Genomic DNA, 16971 nt, shown 5'->3' on the forward strand with positions numbered 1-16971 from the left:
TGTTCCTGGCATGCCAGCCCGGCCCTGCACATGACATTCATCCCCTGGGAAGGAGAACCTCACATCACCTGGCTCGTCTACCACCTCCATCCGAGTGAGCATCTGCTTTTCACTCAATCAGTAACATTTCCTAAGGATCCACTAGGCCTGACTCCAGGGACCTGGAACATGTCAAGAACCAGGGAAAAAAAAAAAAAAAAGATTCCCCAAGTCCAGATTCCAGAGAGTCAAAAGTAAAGCACATTGCGAGCACAGGACACTCGGGGTGTCTAGTCTCAGCCACAATAACATGCTACAACCAAACTATGTCCCACCAGTTCAACAGCATCCCTCATTACCTGCAAATGGTGTAAAAGTCTAAACAGTGAAACTTGCAGCATTAGCACTATTGTGTTAGGGGCTTCATGTGTCTGGCATTCATATTTAGGCAGAATCTAGCCAAAAATACAAAAAAACTTTGGAAATAATGTTTTAATTTCTGTACCAAAATTCATTTGGCTAGAATGACTCAAGCTGCCAGTGTCATGAATGGATCTGTGATAGTCTTTGTTCCCCTTGTTCCAGTGTCTTGAGGCCAAACAGGTGCTTTCTGCTGGGGCTGATGCATTCAGTTCCTGAGACCCAACAGATCCCAGATCCCTAAGCACAGGTGGCCTCAAGGGCTGGGGCCACAGCTGAAGGTGCCTTCAAGGTCAGCCTTGTGGATGTAATTTAAAATGTGCTGGTAAGAAATGTATTTCAGGGGCTGGAGAGATGGCTTAGCAGTTAAGCACTTGCCTGTGAAGCCTAAGGACCCCAGTTTGAGGCTTGATTCCCCAGGACCCACGTTAGCCAGATGCACAAGGGGGCGCACGCGTCTGGAGTTCGTTTGCAGTGGCTGGAGGCCCTGGTGTGTCCATTCTCTCTCTCTATCTGTCTCTTTCTCTCTGTGTGTCTGTCACTCTCAAATAAACAAACAAAATTAAAAAAAAAAAAAAGAAATGTATTTCAAGAGGGCTGGAGAGATGGCTTAGCAGTTAAGGCACTTGCCTGCAAAGCCAAAGGACCTTGATTCAATTCCTCAAGACCCACATAAGCCAGATGCACAAGGTGGAACATGTGTCTGCAGTTCATTTGCAGTGACTGACTGCCCTGGTGCACCCATTCTCTCTGTCTCTCTCTCTCTTCTCTCTGTCTCTCTCATTAATTGCAAATAAATAAATATAAAAAACAGAAATGCATTTCAACTTGTTATTCTCAGTGAAATCTTGCTGTTTACACACACACACACACACACACACACACACACACACACACACACGATTGGAACAGCTCAAAGAACTCAAGGTTCCCCAGCATCATGCATGCGATTTGCTGGCTGTGCCCACAATGGGTTGAGTAATCAGAAGGGCCGTCTGTTCTTTTAGAAAGAACAGGAGCAGAAAGAGGAGCAATAGACTGAATGTATTTGTGCAGTGGAAATGTTCTCAGGAGCTTAATTGAACTTATAAATGTAACCAAGCCCCCCTTAGACAAATAAACACAATCATAAAATTTGTAGACTGAATGAACAATTTAAGGCCAATTAGGATTTAGTGTCAGACATTAGTAAATCAAATTAGTTTTTGGTGTACATGCATGTGGGTTCATATTGGTGTGTGTGTGTGTGTGTGCACATGCATATGGAGATCAAAGGATTACCTTGGGTCATAGCCTCAGGAACACCAGCCACCTTTTTGTTTTGTCAGGTCTTTTCTTTTCTCTTTGAGGTAGGATGACTTCAAACACACAGCAATCCACCTACCTCTGCCTTCTCAGTGCTTGGATTAAAGGTATGGCTACCATGCCAGATTTTTTAGGTTTTATTTGGGAGGGGGGAAGTGTCTCACCCTAGGCTGGACTAAATTGGAACTCACACTATAGTCCAAGGTTGGCCTCAAACTCACAGTGATCTTCTTACTTCAGCCTCCTTAGCACTGGGAATAAACGTGTGTGCCACCACTCCCGGCTCAAGTAGTAAACTTTTAAAAATTTATTTTATTGATTTATCTATTTAGAGAGAGAGAGACAGACAGAGACAGAATTGGCACACCAGGGCCTCGGCCACTGCAGTGGAACTCCAGATGCTTGCACTGCCTAGTGAGTATGTGTGACTTTGTGCTTATCTAACCTTTGTGTGTCTGGCTTACATGGGAACTGAAGAATTGAATACTGATCATTAGGTCTCACAGGCAAGCCCCTTAACTGCTAAGCTATTTCTCCAGCCCTAAAATTTATTTATTTATTTATTTATTTTGAGGTAGTGTCTCACTCTGGTCCAGGCTGACCTGGAATTAACTCTGTCATCTCAGGGTGGACTTGAACTCATGGCAATCCTCCTACCTCTGCCTCCAGAGTGCTGGGATTAAAGGCGTGCGCCACCATGTCCGGCTCTAAAATTTATTTTTAAGGTAAGGTCTCACTCTAGCTCAGGCTGACCTGGATCTCATTCTGCAGTTCCAGGTCCTACTTCTGCCTTCCAAGACCTCAGACTAAAGGCATGCACAACCACCACTGCCTTTCAAATACTAAAATTTAAATGTACACGTAGAGCATTCTTGAAACTCCTGGCAACAAATTTCACAATTGCCCTTAGTTTTACAAAGTCGTTGACAGGAGGCCATACCTGAACCAGAGGAAATCATAGTTTCTAAAAACTCAGTTATCTTTGGCAGACCTGTTCCAGGAAAGTGTGCTTCACAGAATGTTCTGGAAGAGCTGGGGATCTCACTAAGGAAGTCAAGAGGCTGTGTGCAAGGGGTGCACACCTGTTGCAGCTCCTCATAGGTGACAAGAAGCAAATTCAGGTCCTGCTGGAGGCCCAGCCACCCCTTCACATGATCAAACCAGGAGCCAAAGAAACCTGGGGAAGGAAGACATGGAGAGGTCTCTGAAGCCCCAGGCACATGTGACCGGGGTCCAGGAGTAGCAGGGCACCCTCAGAGGTGGCTAAGGAAGCTACCCTGCCATCCAGGTGACATGGGAAAGGAGACCCCCCAAGAACCACGTTGTCCCCAAAACCCACCTGTACCCTTAAGAAACTCATCTACAAAGTTCTCGAAGGAACTGGGGTCAGGCAGGAAGCCAGCGATTTTATGGAAGTGGTAGAAGGAGACCAGCACATCCTTGGGGTTCCGTGCCACATAGATCACCTGAGAGAGACAGTCCTGAATCCCTACCCTGCGGTTCAGGATTTGCCCTGGCTGCTGTGACTCACAGCACAGAGCCCGGGACCCCAACTCTTGTCTGAAAGGATGGTGGGAGATTGAATCGCAATGCAGGCTTGAGGTGGGTGGCAGACACAGACCCGACATGGCTCTCTGAGCAGCAGCCAGCAAACCTCTTATGCTTGCTGAATGGGTGACTACACACCCACCTCTGCACCTGGGAGCAGGGTACCAGGAGGCAGCATGTTACCCCTTTGCTCTGGGCCGCGTGGGACAGGAAGGCTGAGATGAGTCTGTTGGAAGCGTCATGTTGTCTGTTATTCATGCCCTCAGGCTCCAGGCAGCCCAGGGCAGCCATCACCCCACAGGTTGGCTGAGCCTTAACTGTTCAGGCTCCTTCTGCCTCCAGTTGGCCTGGACACTCCTGCGTGGGGTCTGGGGTGGAGCCCATTTGGGTTTCTTCTCCCACTCGCTTCCCAGCTGTGAAGGGACATCTGTTCCCAGAGCTGACCATCCGGTCAAGGTGGTAACTCCGTCCTTGTCTGACCTGACTGACTCACCAGACCTGTCCACTCTGGCTTGGCCACACTTCCTGCCTGTCAGTAAAGCAGAGCTTCTTGCCAGGTAGTCCCTGCCTCAACTCTAGGCCGGCCTGTTGCTACTGGGCCTTTGGCTGCCCTGTGCTCCTCGTCCCGCCCCCTGACATGTGAGGGGCAATCAGACCCTCAGGACCCCTCTGCTCTGAGAGCCTGGCAGAGACCTGGCTCTGATTCTGGAAGGCGCAGGCCTGGGCCGGGCCCCTCCCCTACCCGGGCTTTGGACGTCCTCAGAGCTGCGGCCAGCGCTTTGGCAGGCAGGTGGGTGGTGAGCAGGCGAGGCCAGGAGGTGTTGAGCTGCGTGACTAAGTGGCTGAAAGAGATTTGCTCCATCCAGGGCGCACGGGCCCAGTTGGGAAGGTGGTGAATGGGCCACAGGCAGCCTTCACAGAAGATCAGACTCAGGACCTGTTGCATCCACGTGGTACCTGCAGGTACAAGAGGTGGGGACCAGATGGAGCAGACCATGAGAGGGGCAATGCGCTAGGCATGGGACGCACGCCTTTAATCCCACACTCCAGAGTCAGAGTAGGACAATCACGGAGAGTTCAAGGCCAGTCTGAGACCACATAGTGATTTCCAGGTCAGCCTGGGCTAGAGTCCCATCTTTAAAAACCTGGTACAGCCAAGGGCTCTGCCGCTTTTCCACCAGGGTTACCTTCCCTGGGATTCCAGTGGTGTGTTCCCTGTTTCCATCTGAGACTTCATCCATGTCACCATCCATGTTTCTGTCCATGCTCTGTACATGAGCACTTGAATTTTCTCTTTTTCTGTGTGTGTGTGTGTGTGTGTGTGCGCGCGCGCGCGCGCGTGTGTGTGCTTGTGCGTGGGTGTTTGCATGTCTGTGGGCGATTGGGTGCATGTGTGCACGTGCATGGAGGTCAGCTGTTGACGTTGGGTATCTTTCTCGATTGCTCTCCACCTTACCTACGGGAGGCAGGGCCTCTCATTTGAACCAGAGCTCGCTGGTTCAGCTAGTCTAGCTAGCCAGCCTGCCCCGGGGATGGCTGCGTCTGCTCCTGAGCTCTCACATTACAGGCAGGCCACCACATGGATGAGTGCTGGGATCAGAACTCAGGAGCGCACACTTGCGTGGCTAAAGCTTTATCCACTGAGCTGTCTCGCCTGCCCTGGGGAGATTTCTAAGGTGACTGGGGCTTTCTGTATAATGCACTTCTCTCCCTCCCATGTCCTCCCCTTCCTTTCCTTTCCTGTGGTGCCTTAGTTGGAACCCAGGGCCTTGCACATGGAGCCATACCATTGTCCTCTTTTTGTTTGTTTGTTTGTTTATTTATTTGCAAGGACAAAGAGAGAAAGAGAGAGAGAGAGAGAGAGAATGGGCAAGCCAGGGCCTCTAGCCTCTGCAAAGGAATTCCAGATGTATGCAACACTTTGTTCATCTGGCTTTATATGGGTACTAGGGAAGGATTTGAACTCAGGTAGTTAGGCCTTATATGCATGCGCCTTAACCCCTGAGCCATCTTTCTAGCCTTTCTCTTCTTTCTTTTTCTTTTTTTGTTTTGATTTTTCAAGGTAGGGTTTCACTCTAGTCCAGGCTGACCTGGAATTCACTATGTAATCTCAGGGTGGTCTTGAACTCATGGTAATCTTCTTACCTCTGCCTCCTGAGTGCCGGGATAAAGGTGTGTGCCACCACACTGGCATTTTTTGTTTTTTTTTTTTTTTGTGGTTTTTTGATGTAGGGTCTCACTCTAGCTCAGGCTGACCTGGAATTCACTATGTAGTCTCAGGATGGCCTCAAACGCACGGTGATCCTCCTACCTCTGCCTCCTGAGTGCTGGGATTAAAGGTGTGCACCACCAGGCCTAGATCATGCCTGGCTTTTATATGGGTTTTAGGATCTGAACTCAGATCCTCACACTTTCCCAACTGTGGTGGTTTGATTCAGGTGTCCCTCATAAACCTAGGTGTTTTGACTGCTAGGTTCCCAGCTGATGGAGATTTGGGAATTAAAGCCTTCTGGAGGCAGTGTATTGTTAGGGGCGGACTGATAGGTATTAATTATAACCAGTTTCCCCTTGTCAGTGTTTGGCACACTTTCCTGCTGCTATTGGCCACCTGATGTTGGCCAGGTGGTGATGTCCATTCTCTGCTTATGCCATCATTTTTCCCTGCCATCATGGAGCTTCCCTTGAGTCTATAAGCCAAAATAAACCTTTTTTTTCCCCCTACAAGCTGCTCTTGGTCTGGTGATTTCTGCTAGCAATGCGAACCTGACTGCAATGGTAAAGTTAGTACCAGAGGAGTGGGATTGCTGCTAGATATCTGACTGTGGCTTTGGCCTTTTAGAGCAGATTGTCAAGAGGAATGTGGAAGAATTTGAAACCTTGGCCTAAGAGATGCCTTGCAGTGCTGTAAGTACAACTTGATGGACTATTCTGGTGAGAGTTGAAAGCCCTGAATGCAGTAAGAACTATGGACTGTGAGGTGTGCCTTATAAGGGTGAAAAACAGCTTTTCTTGGACTGGGCTAGAGGTGGTTAGTGTGCAAGGCTTGCTGTTATGTCAGTGTCCTGAGAATTTGTGCATGGTTGCACTGTGTAGAAATGGACTGGTGTGAGTAAAGTGGATATGACACAGAAATAAAATCTTTGGGCTGAAACTTCTGCCCATTCAGCCGTAATTATATGAGAGATTACAGCCTTTGAGATTGGGTCAGGTGACCTGCACTGGGGCAACAGGAAGAATGTAGACTCTATTGAAGGGGCCTGAGTGCTCAAGGAGTGTCTTGTTCTTCAAAGTCTGCTTTATTCACCCATGGAGTAACAAGTTGGCATCCAATCTGGTATTATGGGGTATGAGAAATGCAGGAAAAAGAGGGTCATTGAATTTGCAACACGGTCTTGTGTTTTGGAAATGGCCATGGGCAATGTGAAGCGAGTTTGCTGGATGACTGCATGGAGACCTGATGGAGCTGTGAAGATGGACTGTGGGTTGCAATGGAGACCCAGTGGAGATGCCAGGACCATGAGATGGGTGCTAAGGAGAGCTGTCAGCCCCAGATGAAGTTTTCTAGGACTGTGAGTAGCCTACCTGGAGGGGCAGAATTGGAACTCCAGACTTGTTGCTGGTTAGAATTATCGGACTTTGAGATTTGTCACTGGTTACAGTTGTTGGTCTTGGAGCTAGAGTTTGACGTTTGCCCTGGCTGTTTTAAATCTTGTATTGGTTGAATATTTCTTTGATATTTCCAGTGCCATCTTTTGCAGTGTGATTGTTTATTCTATGCCATTATGGTGGTGTTTTTGGTATTGCAGCTCAGTTAAAAGACCTTGGACTATGGGGATGTTTGAACATCACTGGGATTGATAAAAATGATAGAGACTTTTAAAGTTAGTCTGAATGCATTGTATTTTATATCATGTTTAGTTATCAGTTTATGAGAGCCAAGGGTGGAATGTGGTGGTTTGATTCAGGTGTTCCCCCTTAAACTTAGGTGTTCTGGATGCTAGGTTTCCCAGCTGATGGAGATTTGGAAATTAACACCTCCTGGAGGCTGTGTATTGTTGGGGGTGGGCTTCTGGGTGTTATAGCTGGTTTCCCCATGCCAGTATTTGGCACACTTTAGTGTTGCTGTTGTCCACCTTATGTTGGCCAGGGGGAAATGTCCACCCTCTGCTCATGCCATCATTTTCCCCTCCCATCATGGAGCTTCCCCTTGAGTCTGTAAGCCAAAATAAACCTTTTTTTCCCCCACAAGTCACTCTTGGCTGGGTGATTTCTGCCAGCAATGTGAACATGACTGCAACACCAACAAACAGTTTAACCACTGAGCTATCTCCCCAGCCATGATGCAGGATTTTGCTAGCTTGCATCCACAAAATCTTTCTCCCACTTTTTAAGGTATTCATTATAGGCATACCCCCATTTCTTAATACAGGTTTCTGTACTAAGACCCCAGGAAGTTATTAAAAGTAACCTTTGGGATGTGGCTCAGTGGTAGACAACATACCTAGCTTCATGAGACTCTGGATTTGAGCATCCATAGTGCAAAAGAAAAAAAGAAAGAAAGGAAAAAGAGGAAACTTTTTTTTTTTTTTTTGAGGTAAGGTCTCACTCTAGCTCAGACTGATCTGGAATTCACTATGTAGTCTCAGTATGGCCCTGAACTCACCATGATCCTCCTACCTCTGCCTCCTGAGTGGTGGGATCAAAGGTGTGCGCCACCACCCCAAGCAGAAACAAGTATTTTTTGAGAAGTAAACTTCTTTTTTCTTTGGCCAGGTATGTTGGTGCATGGCTTTAGTTCTATCACTTGGGAGGCAGAGGTTGGAGGATCACCATGAGTTCAAGGCCACCCTGAGACTACATAGTGAATTCCAGTCAGTCTGGGCTACCTCAAAAAACCAAAAAAAAAAAAAAGGCGGGGGGAGAGAAGTACATTTCTTTTTTATTATTTTAGTTTTGAGAGAGAGAAAGAGAGAGAAAAAGGCAGAGGGAGGTGAGAGAGAAAGGGTGTACCAGGGCCCTTTCAGCTGCTGTAACCCCAGATATGAGTGCTCCCTTATGCACCTGTGCGACATTGCATGCTTATGACACTTTGAGTCTGGCTATATGGGACCTGGAGTTTTGAACAAGTGTTCTTAGGCTTTGCAGGCAAGAGCCTTGACAACTAAGCCCAAAAAGTACACTTCTAAAAACATTTCTTAAATTTAATTAATTTAGTTATTTGAGAGAGAGATAGAACAGGTGTTTCAGGGCCTTTAGCCTTTGCAAACGTGCTCCAGACACAAGAACCATCTTGTGCATCTGGCTAATGTGGGTACCGTTGAATTGAATGTTTGTCTTTAGGCTGCACAAGCAAGTGCCTTAACTGCCAAGCCATCTCTCCAGCCCCCAAAGTATGCTTTTGCAATTAAATCTATCCTCATATGCCTGTACAGTCTCTAGGTAGAGGTTAACAGTCAAAACACAGCAGTTACAGAGAACCAAAAGAGGAACATATAAAAGCTAGTTGGGTGGAGGTTCTTGAAAGATGTCTCAGTGGTTAGAGGTGGTTGTTTGCAAAGCCTGATAGCCTTGGGTTCAATTCCCCAGTACCCACATAAAGCCAGGAGTATAATGTGACACATGCATCTGAAGTTCCTTTTCAGTGGCACAAGGTCATAGAGCACAAAAACTCACTCTGTCTGTGTCTGCCTCTTTTCTTTCTCTCTCTCAAATAAATAACTAAAATATTAAATTAAAAAGCTACATGGGATTTCCAGTTAAAATGGCAGCGTAGGAACCATACCAAAGCAGCCTAGGAGAGAAAAAGCCAAACAAAACAAAACAAAAAAACAACAAAATACACTTTTCTACTAAAAAGTGAGGTGTATAAGAAATTAAAATGGCAGCAGAGAAGTAGGAGAGATCCAGAGCATCCAGAGCCCACATAGGCAGGCAGAAGAAGCTCCAGCAGTGGCAATACCAGGTTCGCAGGGCCACAGGAAAAGCTAGGTGAGGGGATTTTCCACTCATACCAGAGCTCTTCCCAAACTCAAGAAACATGGAGAACCACAGTGAACAATGGAGGAGCAGATCATGAGGTAGAAGATCATATGGACTAGCAAGAGAACTAGAGCCACCATCAACAGCCTCTCCTCCCCCACTGCCAGTGCAAGCGCCAGCAAGCAGCAGAGATCAGTGGAAGGGAGATCACAGCACTAGGCAGCAGTGACCAGAGCTGCGATCCAATGACCCAGCCAGCCTACTTGAACCCATAGTGCACCAAAGAGGGACCCAAGCAGGAGCCCAGCATAACTGAGACCAAAATCATCCCAAAAGGTAACTGGGATTACACCAGGTCAGTACCTGCCAAATAAGCCTTATAGATAGGCCTGAACTGGAAATGCTAATTACACCTCCCATATTGGCATAAATTATGTTAAATCTGATGGATGGTCAGATTTGCCATTCTTAAATAAGCTATATTTTGGGCTTGTTATTTGTTGCTTCTTGATTTATAGTGGCTTTGTTTTCTCTTCTGTTATACATTAGGGAAGGGTCTCACTTGGTCACAAGCTGACTTGGAACCTCAACAGACCAGAAATCTTTACCTCCTTACTGTCAGGATTAAGGGTGTGGGGCACCACACACCCTAAAGAACAGTTAGAGGATCTGGTTGTCATAATACCTACTCTTGCATATATACTCTGTGAAGTTTTTCATTGAAAGTGTACATTGTTTAGTTAAATTTTAGAATCTGCCTATATTTTACTCCACTCAGCCTACTTGAATACTCTCATAGCAGGCAAACCAAACACCTAGAGTCACTTTTGTAGACACTCTGAGAGTCTTGAGAGCCACACCTAGCACCTTAAGCTCCTACCCTGAAGATATAGAACATCAGATTGATTGATACATCTAATAATACTACAGCTAACTAGAAAATCAAAGCAGAAAATTAATCCAAGATGCAAAAATATATACATTATAACACAAGAAACACCAAAAATCAAGACAATATAAGTCCACCAAAAATTATTAATGCATCAGAAATGAACTCCAGTGAGAATGAGTTAGAGGAAATGCCTGAGAAAGATTTCAAAAGAATGATTATAAATATGCTCAAAGAAGTCAAAGAAGAAATCAAAGGAAAGAAAGAGGAAATGAAAGGAATCAAAGACAACACAGGACACCAATTTAATGAAATAAAGAGGTCAATACAAGACATAAATAAGGAAATAGAAATAATAAAGAAAAACCAGTCAGAATTACTAGCAATGAAGAACACAGTTAATGAAATAAAAAAAACAAACAAACAAACAAACAAAAAAAACTCTGTAGAAAATCTCACCAGTAGAATGGATGAAGGAAAGGACAGACCATCTAAGCTAGAAGACCAGGTGGCAGATCTAATACAGTCCAACAAAGAGAAAGACAAACTAATAGGAAAGTATGAATGGGAATTTCAAGATATTTGGGACACTATGAAAATATTAAACATAAGAATTCAGGGTATAGGAAAAGGAGAAGAATTTCATTCCAAAGGCATAGTAGGCATCTTCAACAAAATCATAGAAGAAAATTTCCCCCAAATTGGGAAAGAGGCGCCAATGCAGATAATGGAATCCTTTAGAACACCAACCAGACAAAACCTGGAAAGAACCCCTCCTCACCATATTATCATCAAACAACCAAATACACAAACTAAAGAAAAAAATATTGAAAGCAGTTAGAGAGAAAAAATCAAGTTACCTACAAAGGCAAGCCCATAAGGATCACAGCAGATTACTCAACACAAACTTTAAAAGCCAGAAGGGCTTGGAGTGATGTATTCCAAGTTCTGAAAGATAACAACTGTCAACCAAGGTTACTTTATCCTGCAGAGCTATTCATTTAAATAGACGGAGAAATAAAGACATTCCACAACAAAAGCAGGCTAGAGAGGTATTTGAAGAGAAAACCAGCTCTACAGAAAGTACTTGAAAGAATCCTCCATGCTGAAGAGAAGGAAAAGCACACATATAAGAAACCTGGAAAAAACAAACCATACTCAAATACTAGTTAACACAAGACAGCAAAGGTAAAACCGGAAGAACTACAAAAAAAATGGCAAAAATAAATACACACCTTTCAATAATATCTCTTAATATCAATGGCCTCAATGCCCCAACCAAAAGACACAGGTTTGAAGAGTGGGTTAAAAAGCAGGATCCTTCAATTTGTTGCCTCCAAGAAACTCACCTTTCTACAAAGGGTGGACACTATCTTAGGGTGAAAGGTTGGAAAACAGTGTTTCAACCAAATGGGCCTAGAAAACAAGCAGGTGTTGCTATCCTAATATCTGACAAGGTAGACTTCAGTCCAACATTAGTTAAGAAACATAAGGAAGGTCACTTTATATTGATTAAAGGCAAACTCGAACAGGAGGACATTACAATCCTAAACATATATGCACCTAACATGGGGACTCCCAAATTGATCACACAAACACTATTAGAACTAAGGTCACAGATAACACCAAACACAGTGGTAGTGGGTAACTTCAATACCCCACTCTCATCAATTGACAGGTCATCCCAGGAAAAACAGAAAGGCATCTGGATTAAATGAGGTCATAGAAGAAATGGACCTAACAGATATATACAGGACATTTCATCCAAATGCAGCAGAATATACATCCTTATCAGTAGCACATGGAACATTCTCTAAACTAGGCCATATATTAGGACACAAAACAAATCTTAACAAATACAGAAAAATTGAAATAATTCCTTGTATTCTATCTGACCACAATGGAATCAAACTATAAATCAATAACAAGAAGGGCTATAGAGCATATACAAAATCATGGAAACTAAACAATACACTACTAAATGATGAATGGGTCAATGAAGAAATCAAGAAGGAAATCAAAAAATTCATAGAGTCAAATGATAATGAGAACACAACATACCAAAACCATTGGGACACAATGAATGCAGTCCTAAGAGGGTAATTTATAGCATTAAGTGCCTATATTAAGAAACTAGAAAGGTCTCAAGTAAACAACCTAATGCTTTACCTTAAAGCCTTGGAAAAAGAACAAGGCAAACCAAAAATCAGTAGACAGGAAGAAATAATAAATATCAGGGCCAAAATTAATGAAAGAGAAACCAAAAAAAACAATCCAAAGAATCAATGAAACAAAGAGTTGGTACTTTGAAAGGATAAACAAGATTGATAAACCCTTAGCAAATTTGACTAAAAGAAAGAGAGAAGAGACACAAAGTAAGAAAATTAGAGATGATAAAGGCAACATCACAACAGAACCAGAGAAATTAAAAAAATCATAGGGACACAGTATAAAAACATATACTCTACTAAGTATGAAAATCTGAAAGAAATGGATGATTTCCCTGATTTATATGACCTACCTAAAATAAATCAAGATGAGATTAATCACTTAAATAGACTTATAACAAGCATGGAGATCCAAGCAGTTATCAAAAATCTCCCAACTAAAAAATGTCCAGGCCCAGATGGATTCCTGCTGGATTTTACCAGACCTTCAGAGAAAAACTAACACCACTGCTTCTTAAGCTTTCCCATAAAATAGAAAAAGGAGGAATCCTACCAAACTCTTTCTACGAAGCCAGCATCACACTGATACCAAAACCAGGCAAAGATAGAACAAAAAAAGAAAATTACAGACCAATCTCCCTCATGAACATAGATGCAAAAATTCTCAACAAAATATTGGCAAACAGAATACAAGACTATATCAGAAAGGTCATTCACCTTGACCACGTAGGCTTTATCCCAGAGATGCAGGGATGTTTCAACATATGCAAATTGATAAATGTAGTGTATTATATAAATGGACTGAAGGACAAAAATCACATAATCATCTCATTTGATGCAGAAAAAGCATTTCACAAAATCCAACATCCCTTTATGATAAAAGTCCTATAGAGACTGGGAATAGAAGGAACATATCTCAATAAAATAAAGGCTATTTATGACAAGCCTACAGCCAACATATTACTAAATGGGGAAAAACTGGAAGTTTTTCCACTAAAATCAGGAACAAGACAAGGGTGTCCACTGTCCCCAATTTTATTTAATATAGTACTGGAAGTCTTAGCCATAGCAGTAAGGCAAGAAACACACATAAAAGGGATACAAATTGGAAATGAAGAGATCAAGCTATCATTATTTGCAGATGACATGATCCTATACATAAAGGATCCTAAAGACATTACCAGCAAACTCTTAGAGCTGATAAACACCTACAGTCATGTAGCAGGATACAAAATAAATGCACAAAAATCAGTAGCCTTCCTATATGCTAACAACAAACACACAGAGGATGAAATCACAGAATCACTTCCATTCACAATTGCATCAAAGAAAATAAAGTACTTTGGGATAAACCTAATGAAGGAAGTAAAGGATCTCTACAATGAAAACGTTAAAACATTCAAGCAAGAAATTGCAGAAGACACTAGGAAATGGAAAAACATCTCTTGTTCCTGGATCAGAAGAATCAATATTTTGAAAATGGCAATCTTACCAAAAGCAATCTACATATTTATTGCAATCCCCATCAAAATTCCAGTGGCATTCTTCACAGAAATAGAAAAAAAAAATCCAAAAATTCATTTGGAATCACAAAAAACCTTGAATATATAAAATAATACTGAGCAACAAAAATAAGGCCGGTGGTATCACCATACCTTATTTTATCCTATACTACAGAGCCATAGTAACAAAAACAGCATTGTACTGGCAGAAAAGCAGACATGTAGATCAATGGAACAGAATAGAGGACGCAGATCTAAGTCCAGGTACCTATAGCCACCTGATGTTCAATAAAAATGCCCAAAATACTCATTGGAGAAAAGACAGTGTTCAGCAAATGGTGCTGGGAAAACTGGATATGTATCTATAGAAGGATGAAAATAGATTCTTCTCTCTCTTCATGCACAAGAATTAAGACAAAATGAATCAAAGACCTTAACATCAGACTGGAAACTCTGAAACTGCTAGAGGAAAAAGTAGGGGAAACCCTTCAACATATTGGTCTTGGCAAAGACTTTCTGAATATAATCCCAATTGCTCAGGCAATAAAACCACAGATTAACCGCTGGGACCTCATGAAATTACAAGGATTTTGTACTGCAAAGGACACCATGAATAAAGCAAAGAGACAACCTACAGAATGGGAGAAAATCTTTGCCAGCTATACATCCGATAGAGGATTAATATCTAGGATATACAAAGAACTCAAAAAACTAAATAATGAGAAATCAAACAACCCAATTAAAAAATGGGCTATGGAACTAAATAGAGAGTTCTCAAAAGAAGAAATATGGATGGCATATAAGCATCTGAGAAAAATGTTCTACATCCCTAGTCATCAGGGAAATGCAGATTAAAACTACATTGAGATTCTATCTCACTCCTATCAGATTGGCTACCATCATGAAAACAAGTGACCATAAATGCTGGTGAGGATGTGGAAAAAGAGGAACCCTTTACACTGTTGGTGTGAATGCAATCTGGTCCAGCTATTGTGGAAATCAGTGTGGAGGTTCTTGAGACAGCTAAGAATAGATGTACAATATGACCCAACTATAGCACTCCTAGGCATATATCCTAAGGACTCATCTCATTACCTTAGAGATACTTGCTCAACCATGTTTATTGCCGCTCAATTCACAATAGCTGGGAAATGGAACCCAGTGGATAGTGGATAATGAAGATATAGCACATTTATACAATGGAGTTCTACTCAGCAGTAAAGAAAAATGGAGTTATGAAATTTGCAGGAAAATGGATGGATCTGGAAAGGATTATACTAAGTGAGGTAATCCAGACCCAGAAAGCCAAGCGTCACATGTTCTTCCTCATATGTGGATCCTAGCTACAGATGATTGGACTTCCGTGTACATAGGAAGAAAACTAAGTAGCAAAGGCCAGTAAACTAGAAAAGAAATATAAAGGGAAGAGAAAGGAAGGGAGGGGGTACTCAGTAGGATGTTATTGTGTATATGTAAATACAGGGATATATTAATGGGGGTGAAAAAGGCCCAAAGTGAGGTCAGGGGAAGAGATTGAGTAAAGGAAAGGTGGAAGAAGGGCTAATCAAAATCTAAGAAGATATAAATAAAGCATATGGAATGCTACTTTTTTGGACAATGGGACACTCAGGAGCCATAGATTGTTGATAGAAAATTTTCATTGCCAGGGATGGGATACCTTCCAGTGTGTTGTTGGCCAGGGAAGTCCCTGGTGCCCCAAAACATTATAGGCCATTGCCAAGGCCCTTGGTTTCCCACCAGGAATAGATGGTAAGTCCCTATTGCTGAAGACTCCACATACTTGGTTTGGTGGTTTGATTCAGGTGTCCCCCATAAACTTAGGTGTTGCGAATGCTAGCTCCCCAGCTGATGGATATTTGGGAATTAATGCCTCCTGGAGGGAGTGTATTGTTGGGGGCTGACTTATGGGCTTTATAGCAGGTTTCCCCTTGCCAGTGTTTGGCACACCCTCCTGTTGCTGTGGTCTGTCCTATGTTGGCCGGGGGGTGATGTCCACCCTCTGCTCATGCCATCGTTTTCCCCTGCCATCGTGGAGCTTCCCCTCGAGCCTGTAAGCCAAAATCAACCTCTTTTTCCCACAAGCTGCTCTTGGTTGGGTGATTTCTACCAGCAGTGCGAACCAGGACTGCAACACTTGGGCTGCAAGGCCACTGAGAAATCCTGCTGGAACTGAGCTGATAACCTCCTCTATGTAGACCAGCTGACAGAAAGCTGGAAGAAGCCATTCTGCATGCAGTTCAATGGGATAGAGAGAAATCACCAGTGAAGATACTCAACAGTGGACACTACAAGCCTTATATTGGGCCAGCCAGGCCAAATGAGCCAACAGGTGCAATAGTGGCACAACTGTCATGGTGGAAACCAACTGCCCTCTAATTGGACTACAGGTCCACTCCATGGGTGGGAATACATCCCTGATACTGAAAACTTAAATCAGGGGTAGTCATGAGCCCTAGAGGTGTGATGTCTGCTGCTGTCTGGCTAAATGTGTATACTATGCTTATCAAACTGCCCAGTAAGCACTTCTATTAATGTTCATACCCTACCCTCACTTTTGGTAGAGAACCTTCTCTTTTCAGATGGCAGTGACCTTGGGATGACTCAGAAGGTATCATGGTGCTGGAAAGAAGTGACCAGAGTGCTCAGTACTATAATATCTCTATCACACCTTCCAAGACTCAGGGTTTAATGCAGAAGAGGTGGTAGAAAGAATGTAAGAGCCAAAGGAAGGGTAGGACTCCATACATTGTGCTCCCCCCAGACACAAAATGGCCTGGATATCCATGACCTCTCATTGCCTGACACTACCTACACAAAACCATCATAAGAGGAGGAAAAGATCGTGACATCAAAACAAAAGAGAGACTGATTGAGAGGGGGAGGGGATATGATGGAGAATGGAGTTTCAAAGGGGAAAGTAGAGGATGGAGGGTATTACCATGGGATAGTTTTTTATAATCATGGAAGTTGTTAATAAAAATTTGAAAAAATGTGGGCTGGAGAGATGGCTTTGCGGTTAAGTGCTTGCCTGTGAAGCCTAAGGACCCCGGTTCGAGGCTTGGTTCCCCAGGTCCCACGTTAGCAAGATGCACATGGGGGCGCATGCGTCTGGATTTCGTTTGCAGAGGCTGGAAGCCCTGGCGCGCCCATTCTCTCTCTC

General features: G+C 43.4%; 1 protein-coding gene across 1 annotated transcript in view; it reads right to left on the minus strand.

Moving 5' to 3' along the window:
- Nucleotides 1-16971, minus strand: part of LOC123453761 (sulfotransferase 2B1-like) — a 31811-nt gene that overhangs the window by 6653 nt on the left and 8187 nt on the right. The window contains exons 3-5 of the mRNA XM_045131748.1: nucleotides 3995-4209; nucleotides 3044-3170; nucleotides 2787-2881 (exon numbers count right to left, since the gene is read on the minus strand). Coding sequence (XP_044987683.1) covers nucleotides 2787-2881; nucleotides 3044-3170; nucleotides 3995-4209 — 437 coding nt within the window. The remainder of the gene's footprint in view (nucleotides 1-2786; nucleotides 2882-3043; nucleotides 3171-3994; nucleotides 4210-16971) is intronic.

The sequence above is a fragment of the Jaculus jaculus genome, chromosome 1 (genome assembly GCF_020740685.1).
Source record: "Jaculus jaculus isolate mJacJac1 chromosome 1, mJacJac1.mat.Y.cur, whole genome shotgun sequence".
In the NCBI taxonomy this organism is placed as follows: domain Eukaryota; kingdom Metazoa; phylum Chordata; class Mammalia; order Rodentia; family Dipodidae; genus Jaculus; species Jaculus jaculus.